This window comes from Natator depressus, chromosome 9 (assembly GCF_965152275.1).
Source record: "Natator depressus isolate rNatDep1 chromosome 9, rNatDep2.hap1, whole genome shotgun sequence".
Classification (NCBI taxonomy): domain Eukaryota; kingdom Metazoa; phylum Chordata; order Testudines; family Cheloniidae; genus Natator; species Natator depressus.
In genome coordinates this window covers 44,419,311-44,441,224 of record NC_134242.1, presented here as the reverse complement: position 1 = coordinate 44,441,224, position 21,914 = coordinate 44,419,311, and the positions used below count along the sequence as shown (strand labels likewise).

The 21,914-nt window shown below is 41.6% G+C and overlaps 1 protein-coding gene across 4 annotated transcripts in view; it reads right to left on the bottom strand.

Annotated features, from left to right (window-relative positions):
- AMER3 (APC membrane recruitment protein 3) overlaps positions 1–20,722 on the bottom strand; it is a 66,240-nt gene extending 45,518 nt beyond the window's left edge. For 3 of the 4 annotated variants that reach the window (XM_074964002.1, XM_074964004.1, XM_074964003.1), the window contains exons 1-2: positions 20,587–20,722; positions 8,083–11,159 (exon numbers count right to left, since the gene is read on the bottom strand). In XM_074964002.1, coding sequence (XP_074820103.1) covers positions 8,100–11,138 — 3,039 coding nt within the window. In that variant the 5' untranslated portion in view covers positions 11,139–11,159; positions 20,587–20,722 and the 3' untranslated portion in view covers positions 8,083–8,099. The remainder of the gene's footprint in view (positions 1–8,082; positions 11,160–20,586) is intronic. The other variant, XM_074964005.1, reaches the window with a different exon arrangement.
- Positions 20,723–21,914: the final 1,192 nt, after the last annotated feature.

Genomic DNA, 21,914 nt, shown 5'->3' with positions numbered 1-21,914 from the left:
CTGATCCAACAAATGGATAACCGTTAGAAAGATTTTTGGCCTACTAGGACCCCATAAGACTGATGGGTGACTCCTGGTAAGCTTTTAGTATGTGTATAGGAACTGTAATTGGTTATTAACATGTTTTCTGTTTTTTTCCCTTAAGAATAAAGGAGCTTGCTTAGAAAGAGCTGTATGGTCACTTGCAACTGTTCACTGCCCTCCGAGAGAAAGCAAAGCATAGGCGCTAGCCTTTAGGCAGAAGGGCTTGCTGGGGATACCATAACGTAAGGCAGGGAGTTGTGGAGCCTTAAAAAAACCCGGTCAGGAGAGCGAAAGATGCAGGTCTCTGCCCAAAAGTGGTGATGGCTGGGAGCCAGAAACCTTAGGTGGGTGTCTTCAAGGGAGGACTGCAGGAAAATACAGGTGCAGTTATGTTGAAACATAAGCACCTGCCACGAGGAGCTCACAGTCTAAGGATGACTGCACAGACAAGCAGACAAAGGTCAGGAAAGGGGAGTACCTCCAAATGGAAAGTTTTGGTACAAATCAACAAAAATTTATATAGAGAGCACAATGGAAGTGGGCTTTTAAAAGGAACTTAAAAATAGAGGCGGGGTAAGGACTTTACAGATGAGTACAGAGAGACTGACTAACACGGCTGTTACTCTAAAAGAGAGACTGAAAACTCTCCTCCTTGCCTGCCCTCCCAAGAAAAAAAACAACAAAATTCCTTTGTTTGCTACTAGCTGGCTGGTAAGTACAAAATCAAACGGCTACAGAATATGCCTCAGCCAGTCCTTCTGCTCTACTCTCTCTATGAGCCAGCTGCTCTGTTCAATCCTCTTATATACTGGTATTGGTTAAAATGTCTGCTCAATAGATTCGATACTGACATTGATTTTTTTCGTCTGTGCCTTCCTATGTTTCAAGGGAAAAAGAAGGGAGGGGAGTGTTCTTCACACTACAGCAATCATTTTTAATACTGATGAAACAATATTTGGTGCAATCCAAGGCAGATATTATGAGGTAATTCATTTGGGTAGCCAAAACCGGATCTGAATTTTTGCAGTTAACTGGCAGGAGGGTCTGCTAAGCCATTGAACAGTCAGTTGATGTGTTTTTATATTTTGGGTTTTGGCTCATCTGCACTTCTCATTTGTAACACACAGTGGTTTGCTTTGCTTGCGCTGTGCCTTAGCCACACCTGCTGAATACAGAACCTGGTTTCCCGCCAGTGAAAATCCTGATTACAGGGCTGCAGAACACTAGAAGCTAAATTCTGCTGTCAGTGCAAATCTGGAGTAATTCCAGTGGCTTCAGATTTATACTGGTGCAGCTGAGATCATAATTTAGCCCTCTATGGCTGCCAGAGAGAAAAAGAATCTCTATCAGACTGTAACCATGGAAACCCTGCTACTGCAGCCATGGGCAGAATGGCAAATCAATCTCTTCTGCTTCAAAATGAAACAAATTTAACACTGTTATAGAGCATCTGTCCTCTGAGAGAGAGCATCTTTGTTGAGAACTGTATGTCTAAAAATCTTTCCTGGTAAATATGCTGGTGAAATCCTTCTCTTCCCCTTTCTGACGAAGCTCTGATTTTACACACAGTAAAGATCCGTGGAAAAGTCAGATGCAGACAGTAGAGTGATACAGAGCCAAGTCCGGAAGCCATAATGTTTAATGAAGAAGAAAATTGTTTAATTTAGCATCTAGCCCTAGTGCCTGGGCACATGGTGACTAACATTCAAATGCACTAGTAAAGGCAGTGGCCCATCACCTTACTCTCCATTTTCTCTTGTTACATGGTACCATATGTCTCTAGCAGTAAATTTGTACCTGATGATGATACGTTTTGTCTCAGGAGTAGGGTGTGTCTTATTCTGTCAGATGAGATTTTTAGAATCTGCTTCTTGCATGCAAACAGGTTTGGGCAGCTCAATTATTAAATGCATAAGCCTCAGAAAAGGAGGCATTTCTGTTGAAATGCACATTCTTCTTGCCAATATTGGAGCACAGATCCATTATTTTAGATCACCTGTTTCCCTGTTCTATGCTACCATCAATGAGGGCTCTCAAGCAAAAGAATTATCATTTTAAGCAGGGAGCTATTGCTGCCATGGCATTCTCTGTGAGTAGGGCTCATCTCTAGCATTCATTCTCCCCGCCTCTACTGGTAACGGACATGGCTAACATAGCCATACTGATTTTGTTAGATCTCTCAGCCGTGTTGGATACTGCTGTCGTCCACAAGATTCAGGTTACTCAGCTGTGGAATCATATGGAAGTGGAGGGGAAGGCCTTTGAAGGTGTAACTACACTCTTTCTCTGCTCAAGGGCTCTCAGGTGCATTTCCTCAGGGTTCCATCTTTTTCTTTCCACCTGTTAAATATGTAGCTACAGCCACTACGGATGATAATGGTATATTTTAGCCCACCGCGTTGCCAATATCTAGGTGAGACTCAAATCTACATCTCCTCTCTGTCAAACCCAAATATTGCATCTCTGCTTTTCCTGTGCCTTAAGGATACAAGGGTGTGTGCAGGGGAGCCAACTGCCTAGTTTAAGGTAGAGAGGATGGAAGTGAAGATGATCGGTAAGGGAAAACACTAGAGTTAGTCATGAATATGCCTTCTATTGGAGATGTATATCTGACCTTTACAATATCACTTTGCTGTATCTGGGTCATATTATACCCATTGCTGCTTCTTGCTTGCTAGATGACCGCTATGGATTGTGCTGGACTGTCTTCTTTATACACACACACACACACACACACACACACTTGGCCAAGATGCATGGTCATTCCTCTTTGATATGGACTTTGTTGCAATCATCTCTTCCTTTCTAATCCTAAAACTAGATTATTGCAATGCACTCTATGATATCATTGAAAGGCACCCAAACGTATCAGCCGATATATGATGCAAGGGCTTAGCATTCAAATGAGATGAGCTATTATGAGCACTTACAAGTGCTTGGTACTCTGCCCTATCTACCTCTTCACTTAAGAGGGCAGTTCCAAATATATGTTAAGATCTATGAATCCCAAAAGAAATGTGGGCCCAGTAATCTGAGAGCTGAGCTCTCTCTACTTCTGTCCATAATCTGCTCTTGCTGTCAATTCCTGGGGCGTGGTCTCCTGTCATAAATATAAAGGGAAGGGTAACAAACTTTATGTATGCAATAATCGAAAATTCCTCCTGGACAGAGGTACAGAATCACTTACCTGTAAGGGGTTAATCAGTTCAATTAACCTAGTTGGCACCTGACCAGAAGGACCAATGGGGAAAGAAGATGCTTTCAAATCTGGGGAGAAGGGAAGGTTTTGCTTGTGCTCTCTTTTTGTTCCCTCTCAGGACACACACAGAGAGAGACCAAGCAGGTAAACCAGCTCCTAAAGAGATACCTGAAATGATACATCTCAAATTACAGAAATTGTAAGTAAAGGCAAGTAAATGCGTTAGATTATCTTTTGTTTTAGCTTGTGAATTTTCCCTATGCTAAGAGGTAGTTTTATTCCTGGTTTTTGTAACTGTGAAGTTGAGTCCAGAGGGGAGTCCTCTGTGTTTTAAATTTTTTATTACCCTGTAAAGTTACCTTCCATCCTGATTTTGCAGATGTGATTCTTTTACTTTTTTCTTGATAATAAAGTTCTTCTTTTAAGAACCTGATTGATTTTTAGTGTCCTAAAAGCCCAAGGGTTTGGTCTGTGCTCACTTTAATCTATTGGTTAGTATATTCTTCTCAATCCTCCCCGGGAAAGGGGATGGAGGGACTTGGGGGAATATTTTGGGGAAACAGGGACTCCAAGTGGCCCTTTTTCCTGAATCTTTGGCTAAATCACTTGGTGGTGGCAGCAGTACCGTCCAAGGACAAGGAAAGGATTTGTGCCTTGGGGAAGCTGGTAGAAATAAGATTACGGGGTCTTTTATGCTGGTCCCCACATCTGTATCTCAGAGTTCAGTGTGGGAAGGGAACCCTGACAACTCCCCTCCAGGAGAATGCCATCCCAGCAGCTCCTCCTGTTCAAACTGAGGGATTGCTGCTTCAGAACCTCCAGTGCCAGGGTGTTCTCAGAGGAAGGCCCAAATGTCTGGAACCTGCCTGCTCTCATGACCCCTCGGAACCCAAATTTAGAGTGCCATGTAAGGTTGTGTCTATTCACTGACCCATAAACTGTTTAATACTTTTGTCAATCTCTTACCGAGTATTTCTTACTTGTAACTTCCACTGGTGCACACCCATGTTCTACATCTCAAAACAAGGATGTTAAACCACTCCCTTCCTGCTTTAGGTGCAGACCTATTGTGCTAGGAATTACTGGTCATGTTCCACTGATGTGTAACTTACAAATGGGATTTGCAAATTCACACCATGAATTGAGGGGGAGAATGAAGAGGCTCTGGAGCTGTTTCTCCCAGTTGTCATGCTCATTGCCAAAGTCATCAGGCTTCAGTGGCTGGGAGGTGAGGGTGAGAAGGAGAGCTGCTGGTACAGGGAGGTCCTGTGTTGGTAGAGAATTCAGGAAGAGAGCTAGCGGTGTATTTGGTCTCACCTGGCTGAGGAGAAAGCATGTGCCAGTTTGGAGAGATGGAGGAGCAAAGGGTCATTAGTCATTGGGGAAACTGGAACATGTGCAGGTGAGGTGCTTGTAGCTGAAGATCTCAAGTACCATCACCACCAGGTTTGAACATCTCCATGCCTGTTGGATGCATGAAGGTTGCATGCAGGTCAGGGTGGAAGATTATCGGTAGGAAGCCTGCACTGATGCTGCCAGTGCAGCGTTTGTTCTGTGGCTATACCAAGGACTTCAGTCTCTAGGACTGTCACTACAGTGCCTTTCCCAAGCATGACATTTTAAAATAGTGAGGTCATCGCAGCCTTAGAGCTTTTGTCATGTGTAAACTCTCTAGGTTTAAGCAGTCCTGCCCAGAGCAGGTGTATTTTCTTATTGTTATATTTTTTGTAGCATTTATTTTCTGCCTTCTCCCACACCCACCTTCATCAATATGGTAGAGATCTTCAGTCATCTTCCAAAATATTAAAATCCAAAATGAACCCACAAGCCATCTGTTAATGTGGGATCTAGAACGACCAGGGAAGATGAATCCAGATAGGAAAATTCCATGATACACAGTTAATAGCTACCACCATCGTTATTTCTAACATCCATGCTAAATACCATTTTAATAATTGTGTAAATTCATTTTCAGTAAGAGTGTAAAACCATGAAGGCGGCTGTAGCAAAATGATTCCCTGAAATTATGCATTTGAGCACACAACCCACAAATATGCAAATTCCATCTACATTTTAAATTGGTAAAATGTGTATGCTATTTGTTTGTTAGACAAATCTTCTGTCACAAACTAGCATATCCCTTTTGCAAAGAGCAAATATTAACACCTCTTTGGGGCATGGGCTATGGCATATGAACTCTATTATATCCCTAATGCTGCAAGTATCCACACTGACAAATGGTGGCATATAGCAGCTGCCATTTGATATGATGCAGTAGAAAATGCCCTGAGACCAGTAATGTCTACTTGCAGTATATCTCATATCGTGTTTCAATACAGTGTATTACCACTTCTGACAGTTACATCAGCTACAATTCTGCTCTCCCTTTCTAGCAGACAGTGATTGTTTCCTGCATCAGAAATAGAATTTCTTCAAACTGTCCAAGCTTGAGAACTAATGGATCTGCATAGCAGAGCCTTACAAGTGAATTTCAACTATAAAGTAGAAACAGCAAGCAAACGTAAATATTGGTCCACTGATCTAATGCTAGGCAGATATGGCCAGCATTGGGGACTTATCTGTTGCAACTCTTGACTGCTAATCCTTCCTTTTTTTATTATGAATTTTTAATTATGAATCTCACAGCAGCAGCTAGTTCCAAGAGCTACAATCTGTTCTTTCATGGCTAGGTGCAAACTGAAATTATGGGAACTATAGTGGAAAAAGAAGCCATCTTGGGTTGTCATTACAAGTACAATAGCAGAGAGCAGAACACTTAGCTGATGATGAGCTGGGCCAATCGATACAAGATTATTTTTTTCTTTTTGGTTATTGGAGTGACGATGGTAGGTCCATAGTTAAGATGCTTTACATAACTGATTTTGGCCCCCCTTCAGAATCCACAGTCACATTGGCCTCAAAATCAGCAGTTTTAGCCCTGGGCCTGAGGTAAAAATTTTCTACAAAATGTAAAAATCATTGGAGAAAGGGGTTTCCTGAATTATGACACTCTGAAAATAGAGCTGCTCAAAAAAGTACCACAACCACCTTTTTCTAAATCCATTTGACACAAAAAAATGTAAAGCAGCAGGGGTTAAAAAGCACCTTACCTTACTTGATTAAGATCTAGTGCCCATCACCAAAATTTTGTAAAATAAAGTATATTTTCAGAAGTTATTAACTAGCAATTATAGTCGCAGAGTACATCAAATGACTGCTGGAGACCTAGGTTTTCACTGTATGGGGGAGGGGAGGAAGTCTTTGGCCCTTTTCTTTGCTGAGAGCTTTCAAAATGTGCGACCCTCTGGCTACTGTTGGGATGCTTGTCAAAAGGGTAGCAAGGTGCGACTGAGCTTCCAAAGGCTTGGGAGGGGCAGGAACTCTACAAGCCTAGGACTCGTACATGGAAGAGCACTCTCCCTTCCTTGCCTTCTCTACTTGACAAACCACTTGGGGTTAAGCAGAGGGGACTCCTGCTGCTGTGAGCTACAGAACCCTTGCCTGCTGCAGAAGCCAAAGAAGTGCTAGGGTTCTTCAGTTCCTTCTCCTGAAGCACTGAGCTTCTCCTTTGCTCCTTCCCCTGACCCTTTCTTCTCTCTGCAGCCCTTTTGCACACACTGCACAAGCTCTGAAGGCTCCCAGGAGACCCCCCAAGCATAAAACCTTATAAAGGGGTATTACAAGGCATAAATTGTGCAGTCCCAGCAAGCATCACAAAGCTCTTCAGAAGGTCAGTGCCAGGCAGAGCCTGCTCCGATGCACACCTCCTTGGGTCCCTAGAAGACAGGTTCCATCCTAAGGATCTTAAGAGGTGCACATTTAGTGAGGTCCCCCTTTACAGACCTGAAGAAGGCAATCCCTCTCCAAAACTTCTTTCCCTCCACAGTCCCATTTTATGGTTATTTAAAAAACTAAGGAATACACTCTCAAATTGTCATTGCTGAGGAGTTCAGTTTGCTGGAGACTGTAAGTTCTTCGAGACAGGGACAGTTTCTCCTGTTGGTACAGCACCTACCGCAATGGGGCCCCTTTCTCATCTGGCCCCTAAGCCCTGCTGTTCTCAATATGATAAATAATCTGTGGTTTGAGGCCATGTTACTTTTCAGGGACATTAGAGTTAAAAATGTTAGAACTCAGGAAATGCAGTTAATGTTCCATGTGCAAGCAAGATATCCAGACTACTTTAACTTCTTGTAGTGATGCTCTGTAGAAGAGGGGAATCTGCAAATAAAGCTGTATTATCAGTATTGGAGGGAACTTTTGTAAAATCTAGCATTATGCGATGAATGCAGTTCTCTGTACACTTACTATATATGGCCGCCATGTTTTGACATCCAGTATCAGATATGTCAGTTTCTGCAGTTGTGATCAGGAATGTTCCTGAATTTTCTGTACCTTCTGGAAAATTGCTAGGTAAATGTGTGCAACAATCCCTGTGAACTACTCACTAGTACCATATATTACACTGTTTTAACAACCCAATGTACATGTGTAGAATAATGCTCTACAATTAGGCACTATTGATTTTGATGGAGTTACATGAGAGTGAATGTGGTTTAACTGAATGAAGAATCAGACCCAGTTTCTCCTTCACCTTTGCATGGAGCTCTCATTCCTGTCCAGGAACTTGACTCTTACCTAAGGCAATATATGGCCCTCAGCTTTGGGAGTCTGTGCAATTTTAACTCTTTCCTTATTTTGACTATCTCTATAAAGTAGATGTTAAGAACCTGGTCAAACTGCGAGGAGCACAAAGTACTCAGTAGAACCAGGTGTAATGGGCCTTAATTCTGTTTAAAGGGAATGGCTAACACTTCATTTTTTCACATTTTATTTCAATCTTCTCTGCAAGAACTTACCTTGTTACAGTGGTGTGTCATTGATGGTTCTTGTCAGTCCCTGCTCTGTCTGTGGTTGTCACCTCTGGGTTACTAGGAAGAGTGGCCCCTTCAGATAGACCTTGGTAGTATCCCTCTGTGTAACTGCATGAGGTTGTGCTGCACTGCTTAGATTCATTACTTTGCAATGGTTTGTCCAGTGACCTGTTTGTGCAGGTTTGGGAAAAATCACTGGGTACAGCCGAGCAAACGGAGTTGAAGAGAGGTAAAAATGTTGGCCTAGTAGGGGGTGTCATGCTGTTAGAGTCACTTGGACTGGGTTCAAGTCTAAAGTCTTTTATATAAGAGAGGGCTTGATTATTTAGCTGGGCATATTCAAAATTTATCTTATTCCCGGTGACCTGACTCATATGATCTAGGATATTTGTTCTGTGTTTCTGATCTTTAGAGCAAATTAGTTCCTTATTTTGTTTCAACTGATATGGATTACTGGCTTTGAGGCTTGTCTCATAATTATCTTGGTTTGTGAGAGGGAGACCAGGGTATTCTAAACTCTGGGTGATACAGTTGCATTCATTTTGCAACAATATTTTGTTTTTGTATTGAGACATCTTACAAATTATGTTGTTCATTTCATTCCCGATGCATTTGTCTTCCAGATGTTTGTTTTCATAGCTGATTTTTAAGGATGCAACTTGAGTGACACAACGTTCCAGAAGCTGCACTATAGTAGTGTCACTTTCCCTTTGTGTGGGGCTGATGTAGTTTTGAAAGTGTCTCAGAGTAAGAGGCTGCATTGGCTTGTCGCAGGAAATAGACAAAGAATGATATATTGTTGTATTGCCAACTGCTGTCTCTAGGGAATCTACTGGGGAAGTTGCTGCAGTCATATAAGAATAACAGGATTCCACTTCCTGGCTATCATTTAGCGAAGGATTCTGAGAGCTCTGGCAAGCAGGCTCCGTGCTCAGGTCACCCATTAATGGGGCTTTATCTCCAGGTTCCTTGCATTCTCCTGAAACTGGCATCTTCTCTTTTTCAGACAAACCGGTCCCTACAGTGTCTCCAATAGCTTGTGATCTTGGCACATTACCTGATGTGCTGTTGGCTTCCTGAAGCCCAGATTCAGTACACGAGTCCTCAGGGCAGTTTTCCTCCCTTACCTGAGAATGCCCATTAGCTGTCTGAGGCCAAGAAACTTCCTTTCGGTCTTTTTCAGCCACGCCCCCTAAACACATCTGGGACATGTCATTGTTATCAGCCAAAGAAGAATTTGGATTAGAAATATCAGTTTCTCCCTTGGTTTGTTTTTCCTCCTCAGCTGCTATGTGCTCACTCCGGCATGGACTGGGACTACAGGAGACCAATGGATCACCACTTTTTTCCAGCTGTGATTCGGGACTCCTAATCGGGTCTGTGGGGGAAACCAACCCTGGGTTTTTTCGCAGCCAGTTTATTATCCCCATGGTCAGTGACAGTTCAGTATCACAGAGCTTTAACAAGCATTCCTTACCTTTCCATGTGCTGTGAAGAAACCCTTGGCTAATGATGTCAACAGCTGGCTGTGAAGCCATATTCTCCTCCGCTCCCACATGAAAGCTGTAAATTGACAAAGGGATTTCAATGGCCTGTTCTGAAATGCTTTCTGACATACACAGCTCATCGTCTAGGACTGGGCTTATTTTGGCTTCATTAGGATCATAGAATAGTTCATAAAGTGCATCGCCACTGTAACTGTCTCTTGGAAATCTACCTGGAACCCCAGGAGTCTGAGCCTCCTTCATTTCATCATCCTGCCCGGGAGAGAATGAATCATAGTATCCTTCATCACTGGTGGAGGTGGATTCTTGGTGGTCACTTTTTGGTGTCCCTGTATCTATGGAGCTTTCTTTGGAACTGTGAGGATCTTTATCAGGTGACACCAGCAGGTCAGTCACTGAAGCAGCAGCTTCATGTTTAGTCTTTTCCAAATCAGGACTGGGTATCTTCAACAACTTCCTATCAAATAACGTGCTCTGATGTAATCGCACTGACTTGTTGATGTTGTCCCAAAATTTCACAAAGTCAGCTGCTTCATTTTGGGCAGGGGATGCCAGCTGTTCCACCCCCCCTTGAAAAGACCCCAGGGCAGGGCTCTCTTTGTGCTTGGATCGCCTCACCAGCACTTCTTTGCTGCTCTCCAGCTCCAAATGAGCAGAGCTCTCATCTGCAAAGATTTCCCCACATCCAGTGAGAGAGTCAAAGCTCTTCAGAGAAGCGACATCTTCACACAGAGCATTGCAGTAGTCATAGGAGGAATCAGACTGCATTTCGCTGTCAGAGAGGTCTTGTGCCAAACAGTCAGCTGCAAAGGTTTCTCTGGGTTTGAAAAGATACTTCCCAAGCCTGCCTGACAGCTCACTCTTCCATGCTGGAGAAGGCAGCCTCTTGCCCTTCTCAACTAGCAGTGTTAGGCTCTCTGGTTTGTTTTTTTTCATGTGAAATATATCCCGGAGCCCTTTTGTAGATCTCTTAAGGGAAATCCTCTTCCTGGGAATGCTTTTTGCTACAGCTGGTACAAAAGGCATCTGTGGCACAAAGTTTCTGTAATCTATCATCTGCTGACTGCTGCAAGTGGACTGGCTTGGGCTGAACATAGACTCTTTCTTACCACTAGAATTCAGGGTGCTCCCCACCCCGGAAAAGCTGCTGCTGTTGACGAGTCGCCCTTTACTTCTTTCTGGAGCTGAAAAGCCCTCCTTGTAAGCTTTATCACTGTGGCTGCATCGTTCTGTTTTGTCTACCCCTATCACACAGTCATGGGTTTTACTTTTTCTTACCAGTTTGTAGGAAGACCCAGATGGTGCTAAGATGTTTTCACTTGCCCCGCTCCTTGTTGTTGTATTAGAAAATCGGCCATTTTTGTGTGTGGCCAATCTTGCCGGTAGGACCACATCACTTTTGCTCCCCTCGACTGCTACCCTTTTGTCTTTTCCTAGATCATCCTTGTCTGTAGGAATCACGTCCACCAATGGCGCTTTCTCAGAAGTCGGCTGCAAACTTGATTTTATGAAGGTCTTTCCTCTCCTTAGCTCCATGCTGCTTCATCACATTTGTTTCTGTAGAGGAAACAGCAGAATGAAATCTTAAAATCTGGCTAGCAGTGTGCTTTCAACTAACAAAGGACTCATATGGATTTGGGGTATGTTTCCCAAACAACTAGAACCCCATTAGAACTTGTATATTTTGAAGAACATCTAGAGAAATGGATGGGGGGGGGGAATCAGTAATATTAGAACTGATTGTATTTCTTGCAAGAGATTTCAGTCAATAACTCATGGTGTTGCTTGAAAATGAGTTCAAGTGAAACACGGGGTGTTGCTTGTAAGGTTTGCAAAGGTCTGAAGGAAATAGCAGGGAGAACAGGTCACTCTAGGTTGGTGGCTAGTTGGCCTGATTGCCTTTGAAACTGTCAAGCTGCTGAGCTTTCAGATACAGGATCAAGGCCATGCTAGAGCAGCTCAAAGGGAACAGATGCTATTCTGAAATTGGAAGTGGCACTGGAGAACTTTTATGCCAAGGGCCTGCTTTGGGGAGGTGATGGTTCATTAACTTATGCATTTGATTAGATCAAAGTATGAGGAAGATCCCAAGTGGGGGAAGCGCCGAGGGTGTAAAATACAACACAAGAGATTTTCATTTTACATGGAAAATCTCTGCAAAGCAATCCCTGCCTGTTTATCGTGAACTGGTCATTTGCTTGAAATGCATGTGGAAACTGAATTACTGTTGCTTCTGCTGAAGTGTGTGAAAAAGACATGCTTACCCTAACACCACCTACTGGTTGGGTGGGGGTATGGCAGGTTGTTTTCCTATCAGGAGTCCCCCTTTTATTACCACAGTTCTGCGCTGCAGTAGTCTGTCCTTCCAGTGACCCTGCCCTCCGGCCAGGTCACATTTGCAAGTCTATGCCTTTTGGGGTATGTATAAAGAGTCCAATAGTGGGAGGAGGACTCTTTGTGATTAAGCAGGAGGCCTCAGGACTCCTCTCCGTCTTGGATTGAAATCTCATGGCCCAGATCCTTTTATCATCAGGGTCTTCTCCCCACAACTAGGTTCCCTGCTGAAGGATAAACTTCTGTAGTTGTCCGTCCTTAAAGGTTGGTAGAGGAGCCGGGGCCCCCACCCTCCACCAGGCTAAGATCCAGGGCCCAATGGTAGGCACCTATATCCTGCATCCTGGGGTGCTGGGCAGCTGCTTCCCTGGGGATCGCTTCCCACCAGTCCCCTCTCTTCCCCCAGGGTAAAGCAAAAAAGAGAAACACAAGAATAAAGTCTCTAACCTCCAGAGTGTGTCAGGTCCCCTTTTTTGTAGGCTTGGAGAGGTCACTACAGCCAGGCCTCAGGCAGCAAGAGCTCCTGTGTTGCTCCTTCTCAGGAGCCCAGCGTGTAGGTCAGCTCATTTGCCTGACGTTGAGCTGCTTCTGCTCCCCCTTTAAAGCTCCTTCTCCAGCCTGTGCAGGTATAGCAGGTGCAGGCGATGAGGCCACCTGGGCACAGAGCAGCTCTCTAACCCCTACCTTTCCTGGGGGATTTTTACACCCTATCACAGAGTGCAATCTATAGTTTTCTGTAGTACTACTTTTAGTATAAAAAAGTCAAAAGTAGCTTTTATAAAAGGCACCACTAAATATCACTGGACAGTTGGATTGGCTTGACAAACATTTTTAACTGTACAATGACCAACTATAGTACGCAGATGCATTGGCAAAACATATGCACATTGTACATTGATTACTTTTAAATGCACATGCATTGCATAGTTCATTGCAAACTTGCGGTCTACACCTGTATGCTACATTGTTCAGTACAGTTAACGTTTTCATGCAGTACATAAACATTTAAATAAAATATTCATAAAAGTATTATGCCATAGTCCACTCCCCTGGAATTATTTCATAAATAGACAGCACTTGTTTCTCCTCCTCCCTATGCCAGTGTAAACCAGGAGTAAAGCAGTGGGATTATAGCTGCATAATTCAGAACAGAATCAAACTCATCATGCAAGCTCTCATGCAAACAAAATTCTTATTGGACAAAAAGAGTGGCCCAGATTTTTATTCAAAGGCCTGTTCTTTTTTTAAAAAAATAAAATAAATAAAATCCCTTCAGATCGGCACTGAATTAAACCTCAGTTTAGAATTAAATTCTCTAGATCTGCATCATTTACACATACACTAAAACTAAAATCATCTGGGCCCTGAAAGTAAGCAATAATTGAGAATGCATTACTGCGCATTAAAAGACACATTAGCAGCACAGTGTTACATCCAACACTTGTTGATAAACCATGCACAGCTACCCTAGCAGAATAAATAGCTGCCAGTGTTTCAAAGGAAGTGTATAAACATGGGACCAGCCTCAGATCCAGCTCTTCTGCACCCAGTACAAGTCAGGAAGGGTGGTTTTTAAACCAGCTTTTTATGCACCCTCCCCGAGTCATGAGCTTGGCACAATCTGAAGACACAACTTGGAGCAGTCTTAGGGCTCCTCTAAATTGTAGCAACTGCCCATGGCCTTTAAGAGGATGTTCTGTCAGCTGAATCTGACCATCCTCCCACAATGGACAGGTAAGTGCGGAGGAGAACATGGCTTGGACAGAGACATCCCTTAGTGGAGGATCCATTAATGGAGATTCTCTGTGTCCTAGTAAGGAGGAGAGGATGGAAGGTGATAAAATAAAGGTAGGATCTGATGAGAAACAGTCAAATGAAAAAGTCCCATTCAATTATATCCTGTAATGGCAAACAGCTAAAAAGTGACAAGTGTAAGTCTAAATAATAAGACGGGTGAACTTGAGTGCCTCGTATTGAATGAGAATACTGATGTAACAGGCATCACAGAAACTTGGTGGAACAAGGATAATCAGTGGGACACAGTAATAGCAAGGTACAAAATATATCGGAAGGACAGAACAGGTTGTGAAGTGGCACTCATATATGAAAGAAAGCATAGAGTCAAATGAAGTAAAAATCTTAAATGAATCAAACTATACCATAGAATCTCTAGGGACAGTAATTCCATGCTTGAATAATAAGAATATAGCAGTAGGGATATACTACCGACCACCTGACCAGGATGGTGATAGTGATTGTGAAATGCTCAGGGAGATTAGAGAGGCTATTAAAATAAAAAACACAATAATAATGGGGGATTTCAACTATAGCCATATTGACTAGGTACTTGTCACCTCAGGACGGGATGCAGAAAGAAAGTTTCTTGACACCTTAAATGACTGCTTCTTGGAGCAGCCAGTCCTGGAACCCACAACGGGGAAGGGAATCTTCAGGCAACCAGATCCATGGCCATCCAGTGGCATAAAGCAATTTTTAGTGGAGGCTCTGGTATGGCCTATAATCAGCACATTTATAACACAGGGGAAGGCAGGAGATAGTGGCAAACTTTAGGGTGATGTGTGACTGTATATATGCACAGTGTGTAGAGTATGGAATACATGATGGTGTGGTGATAAATAAAGGTTTTATCAGCATGATTTTGATGTAGCCATGTTACTCATAGATGGAAATTGTGAGTTCTTCAGATCATCTGTAATGAATGCTAATAAACACTTTTCTACCTCACTACACCATTGCATATTCGTACACGTCACTGATGTTACAGAAAAGTTACTTTACAAATATTTTAGAGTTTTTAGGAAAAGGTTAGTGGGATGTTTTTGCACCCCTTTGCTGCAAAGCGAAGTGTTATTTACCATGAATCCAATTGTACAGAATTGAGAAGGAGCCATAAAAACCTGCTAAAAATAGCTGAAGCAAGCTTTCCTGCAACTTAATAACGTCATCAACCTGAGGTTTCCAAGATCTCAGACTCTTCTAGTGCTAGAAGTAGATGCTGGGTCTCCTGGGGAAAATGCAAATCTCAACAGCTTGAAGATCCCTGCTGGGCTGTAGGATAAGACTTCAATGTTGTATTATTTTTATGTCTAGAAAAACTGTGGCTGTCCCAGGACAGATTTTGCCTGTTCTGAGCCTTGGGCAGGGATAGTTTTGGAGGAAATGCCACGTTTAGGGAAGAAAGGAACATTTTTTTTCCTGCAGATTGGCATATTGAGAAAGGTAGCTGTTTGGAGTATTAGAGTAAGTCTTCTCTGGATTGGTGGCCTGAGAGCAACTAAGGTGATCAAAGGTGAAGGTTGAATTAAGTTGGAGGCAGAGATGCACTCACTACATATATGTTCACTGCCTAGCACAATGAGGAATGTTTTGGACAAGCTGTTTTTGAGTCACTTTACCTCCATAGGTCTGTGAAAACAGCTGATTAAAAGGCTTATGGGTATCAAACCCAGTTGGGCCTCTCAGGTTAAGAGTGTTAGAACCATATGGGCACCCAAAGAGAGGGATGGTAGCAAAACCTGTCCCAAAGGGGCGCACTTGAGAGGGACAAAAGCGGTCTAAGGCATGGCTGGTCTGGTAAGCACGACAGGAAAGGCTGAAAGGTTTTCATAGATTTGTAGAGTTTGAAGCCAGATGGACAATTACATCATCTAGTCTGATCTACTGTATATCACAGGCCATTAAATTTCACCCATTTACTGCTGTATTGAGCCCTTTAACTTGTTGTACTAAAGCATAAGTTCCAGAAAGGAATCCAGGCCTGATCTGAAGACATATAAGAGGAGGAGAATCCACCACTTCCCTTGTAGCTTATTCCTGTGATTAATCACCCTCGCTGTTAACATTTGTGCCTACTTTCCCATTTGAATATTTCTGGTTTCAGCTTCCATCCATTGGTTTTTGTTATGCTTTTCTCTGATAGATTAAAATTCTTTAGCACCTGTTACTAGCTCCTTGTGAAGCAAAGAATACACTGCAATGAAATCACCACTCCATCTTCTTTTTGATAAGATAAAGGGATTGAGGTCTTAAAGTCTCTCATTGTAAAGTCCTCAAATCATTTTTGTGACTCTTTTCTGTACCCTCTCCAGTTTTAAAATGTGGACATCAGAACTGTACACAATAATCTGATATCTGTCTGTCTAATGCCACAAACCAAGATAAAATCCTTTTTTCAAGATGCATAACTTTGCATTTGGCTGTATTAAAAGGCATATTGTTTGAATGGTCCAGTCTCCCAAGTCATCTATATCTCTCTGCATGACTGCCCTACCCTTTATAATTATTATTTACTATTTTGCCAATCAGTATCATCTGCAAATTTTATCAGCAGTGATTTTATATTTGTTTCCGGATCATTGCTGAACATGTTAAATTTCAGCAATGATCCGGAAACAAATATAAAACCCAGAACCCAGCTAAAAACACTACCATTCAAAGATTCTCCATTGACAACTCTGTTTTGAGATCTGTCAGCTAGTTCTTAATGCATTTAATTGATTCTCTGTAGTTCTACTTTTGAAATCAGCATGTCATACCGTATCAAGTCAAAGTAAACTACATCTACAGTTATCTTTATCCACCAAACTTGTAATCTCAAAGAATGAAATTTGGCTTCTTTGACAAAAGCTATTTTCCATATAACCACATTGACTGGCATTACTTGTATTTCTGTCCTTAATTCTTTATTAACTGAATCCCACATCCATTATTTTGCCTGGGATTGATGACAAGCTAAGCACCCACTTGTTACCTGGGTCATTCTGCTTGTCATTTAGGTCATTTGGCATAATACTAGCACTCTTCTAGTCTTCTGGAGTCTCCCTGGTATTCCAAGATTTATTAAAAGTTGCCATCAGTGGGCCAGATATCTCCTTAGCCAACTCTTTTAGGACTCTTGGGTACAAGTTATCTGGCCCTGGTCATTTAAAAACATTTATCCCTCATACATGTTGTCTAGCAACCTCCTTGGACTGACTAACAGACTGGAAAGTACTTCTTCATCCTTATGTCATACATGTCATTCTGCTTCTTTCCAAATACAGAATAGCAATACATATTTTCCATTATTTCACCCTTACATTTAATTTCCACTTTTTTATCTTGTACTTCTACTAGAATAAAAATATATATCTGGGGAATGATTTCCATCTTTGTAAAGGAAATATGTTTTGCAATTAAAATTCACTCAGAATAACAGAAATCTTTGGAACTGGCTGCCAGCCCACCAAGAATAAATCCATTATGCTTTCAGCAAGACTCTGTGTGTACTTTTCCTTCAAATTGCCCCATCTCCTTTCTTCTGGCATCAGTGGATTACTTATGAAATTCATTTAAGTAAGAGAGCCATAAATCTTTGCTGGACTACAGTTAAATTATCTACCACGGTCTCAGATGCAGACCTTTCTGCAGCTAAAGAAATGTTATGCTGCTGTTGTGGGGAAACTGCCTTTCCCATCTATGATGTTGCTAGAATGACGCATACTTACTGGTCTTGACCATGCACATCACTTAGTCTTAAGGTTTCACAGGCTTCTAAACAAGTGATTAAATCCAAAGGTTAGGCTGGCAAGTATAATAGAAATAAAGTCTTGGAGTAAACACCATTCTGGATTTGGAGAATATTGTTTTTAAAATTCAAAGACACACCATCATCAAACTTATAAGAACCGTCTTTTATGCACAAGTTCACACTGAGTGTTAGATCTCTTATGATTTAGGCAGAATGGATATTAATGGGTTTACTCTTTGAGTATTAGCAAAAGAGAGATGCTGGAAGTGTGAGGAAGACCAGTGTTCCCATGGTTTTGGGAATAATCCCAGCACACTGCCTTTCTGTAGAGATGTTAGAAGAATTGCTTTGACTTTAAGGGTGGGTGTTAATTACTTTTAGTTGCTCTCTTACTGGAAAATATTTCTGCCTTGCATTTTCTACAGAAATGGAAAAATTATTCCTGAGGGCCACAACATTTTGGCAAAAATATCAATACTCTTGGGTGCAACCCTGGGAAAATCAACCCATTTGGAGATGAGTGTTGACATCAGTGAGGTAGCATAGCTATCATTAATAGCAGAAACTGGCTTAGGAACTAGAAATTTAGATCAACTCTTGGCATAGAAGCTTGAATCAATGCTGCTTCTCCTAGGCAAGGAAAAAGGAGTACTATCCTTATGTAGCATTTGTTCCAAAATCTTATTAGCTGTCTAGGTGGAGACTCTCTGGTCATATATATACTTGTGATGGGTTTTCACTGGAGACTACAAATGAGCAAAGTTAGGGAGAGTTTTTATTTATTTTATGGGAGTTTTTTATTTCTCTTTTGTTTATATTTAATGTAATAGTTTATTCTTAAACAGTAACACCATGAGAAGGAGGTGCCTTTCCCAACCACATACTATATATGTCTAAACTTGCCCCTTTCCTAGGGTTTGATGTTATTAATTTAAATCCATTGACAAATTCTTTTATGCACAATATTCTTTTTAATTGCTGATATTTTTTAAAACTGAGATTAAAAATACAGCATGCATGTTTTTAGGGTAAAATGTCTGAGGTGTTTAAGTCCCATTTTCAAAAGTGACTTCAGCACAGTGGACTTACGCGCCTGAGTGTCAAAGTCACTTTTGAAAATGGGACTTGGTTGCTTTTTGAAAATGTATTGCTTGCTCCAAAATGAAAACTGTGGTATGAATGGACAAGAATATAATGGAACGTGTACGTACTTAAATTATTTTTTGAGTTTTTTAAACAGAAAACACTGAAGTGAAACGTATTCTCAAATTTTTAATGAAGAATTTGAAGAATAGGAAATGACATGGAACTGAAGGTTCCAGGAAGCCTACTGGAGACCTTGCCATGCTGGCTAATTAATTTAGGGATATGCTGAGCTACTATGGTGAGGGGTGCCAGTCCAAAACCCTAAAAAAAGATTAACAAACAAGTGTAAGGGGCTTAGTGCCCATGATTCCTATATAAAATCAATGGATATTAAAAATGCTTAGCACTTGTTCTAGATCAATTAACAGAGCATAAAGCAGAGTATATAATCTTACTGAAGGGGCTCTGTTTGGGAGAATAGAATTTAGTTACTTTCACAAACACTTAACTCCCTTTACTAAAGGTCACAAAATAAAGCCAGTGGAGAATTTTCCTACTATTAGGAATATGCAGTTCTTTTTCACTATTTGAATATTTTTAATTAAAATCAAAGAAGTTCCCTGCTGAACCATGATGATATTCTGTCTTCAGTTACTGTAATACGCAATTCTGTTTCTTAAAGGCAGACAGACATAACTTTTCCTCATAGGGGAAACCAAAGAAGATTTTAAAGCATTGCTCATCTTCTCACTTCTTAAACTGATTACTCTGCCAGTATCTTATTCTGTTTCTCCTTTTTTTTTTTAAATGGAGATAAGTGGCACTAACGATTCATGTTACAGAGGGAGGTTTGTTTTTAAATAAACCTCTGACATGCAGAGTTATACTGGGATCATACCACCTGCTTGGAGTATTCTTGTCATTATTAGTGGTTACATGCTATCATTCCTCTTTATCACCTGCCTCTCTTGGGTAACCCAGAATACCTAATAATTTGCATTATCTAATATAGATTTAGGTCAGGTTCTGCTTTTTCTCACTAAAAGACCTAAAGAAACACACTCATGCACACACAATAAAATCTTACACATCACATCCGAATACTATAAGGATCTGTAATTAAATGTTTAATCTTATTCGCAATGTGCTACAGGAAAGTCTGAACCTTAAATTAATCACTGCCAATTGCTCAGTAAAGCTGAGATGTCAGTAGTAAAATTAAACCCCTTGGTATGCAGAGCTCTGCAGTTTTGTGTGTTTAAACATGCTGGGTACATATAAAAGATCAAAAAGGGTGAAGAAAAACAAGCATTCTTTTCCCCCAGTTCATTGTACAGGGCATGTAAGCTGTAGAATCTCTACATGTTCAGCACAATGGCTAGCTCCTAGCCACCAGCTTCATTCCTTTGATTAGTCATCTGAACAGTTTCAGTAATTACTAGCACTTGCAGCTCTATGCCAAGGGAAAACAGGGGGAGAACTACACTGAGGAATGTGGGAGACGGGTGAATTCGTTACAAAAGGAGACACCCTTCATGGCAAAACCTTTGCATTATCCTGCACAGCTCAGTTTTTCTTCTGCACCTGAAGCGGAGAGAAAGGTACTGGCTTGAAACATTTTCCGTACACCTTGTGGGAGAGCAGAATAAACTCCAGCACAGTGAGCTATTTAACCATTAACCTATTTCCAGGGAGAAAACGGCTGCACAGAAATCTCTGCTGTGTATCTGAAAGGGAAACTGTGTGCATTTATTACTTGCTGTGTCCAGCAGCCTATTGCATCAGACAGCAAAGTGTTAACCTTGCCAGCCCTTGTCACTTTCAGTTATTTATTGCTTTAAAATAGATTGAATGTGCACATCAAAAATGTATAAGAAAAGAAATAAAGGAAAATCAGTGCTCCATGCTAGTGTCAAAACAAGCAATCATCCCAAAATAATAGTCTGTCCCTTGGAGTCTCATTGTAGGTGTCGGAGCAAAAGGAATTCCATTGCACGAATGGCTAATAAGGCAAATGACAAAAATCTTACTCACCATGTTTCACCATTCAGCTGTAATCCTCTCTACTATAGTCTTGTTGCTGAGGATGAGTATCTTTATCCAGAGGCTCCTGTGATGCTTTTCAGACTCTGAGGGGCTGTACTACTACTGCTCTCCACTGGCATTCTCCACCTCCTATCTTTTCCTCCTCCTCCTTCCCTCATCCCCCACCCCCCAATCCTTCTAGCTTGTAGCTTGTTGTACCCGACATTAGATTCTAGGTTTCCCTGTGCAGCTTGATTTAGGAAAGATGTTTGTTTCAGCCATCTGTTTGGTAGCAAGTAAATGCTTCCTTTGCTCAGGGGCAAAAATTGAAGGTAAACTAGTGAGCTCACAGCCAGCATTCTCGTTATACTACACACATACCAGGTTTGGAATAATTCAGGTGCACAATTATTGTAATTTGTATTTCTCCCACCAATTTTCATAGCTAACTGGAATACAAAAAGACCAGTCTTAACAGATACTTCTGGGATATTGCAATGCATCACTGTTCAACATGTGTTAAGGTTATTGAAGTGCATCACCCTTTGAAGAAGTGATTTAAAGGGGACGGTGATGGAGAGAGACAGTGCCTTCACATGTACTACTTCTGATACTAAAGAAGGAATCTCACACTGGAGCAAACTGGGGACAGGCGGAGAGGGAATATTTATACCCCAAAATGTAATTGGCTAGTATTTGTCTTAAGTGGGGGGTTTTTTAGTCACTGAACATGTTTTGTTTTAACCCACTTTCCTTAGTAAGTCAGTCCAGTTTTTGCTTGCTTCTGCAGTGAAGGCAAAACTGGGAGTTATAACAAGGGTGCTGGAATAATGCGTACAGTGGGGGGATCAATGGCTCTCAGCAGCAAACTGTAAACCCTGTATATAATGGAAACCACTTCAAGGCGGGGGGTTCTGCAGCACCCCCTGCACCTCCAGTTCCAGCACCTATGTATCCTATCATATAGTCTGTTATGGAAATGAGCTTAATATCAAAATATTGGGGCTTAAATTCCTTGTCAGTATTGAGCTAGATCCTCTCCCTCTCTTCTCTTCTCCCCCCCAAAAAAATACTCTAGCAATGGAGGGGTTGAAAATTGGGCAGAATCCCATATTTTTAAAGGGAAGTTAATTTTGCCACCTTGATCCCCAGTACCTCTTATCCTGGCCTTAACCTCTGCCTTTCCCTTCTCCTCTCCCCTTGGTTGTAGCAGCTTCCCAGTTTGGGGCCTGACAGGGATTCTCATACAAGGATTCTCCTAAAAACAGAACAGTGCTTATACGTGATGGTCTAAAACCTTCCAGTAACACTAGTGTGAGCTGTAGCTTTGGACTGTA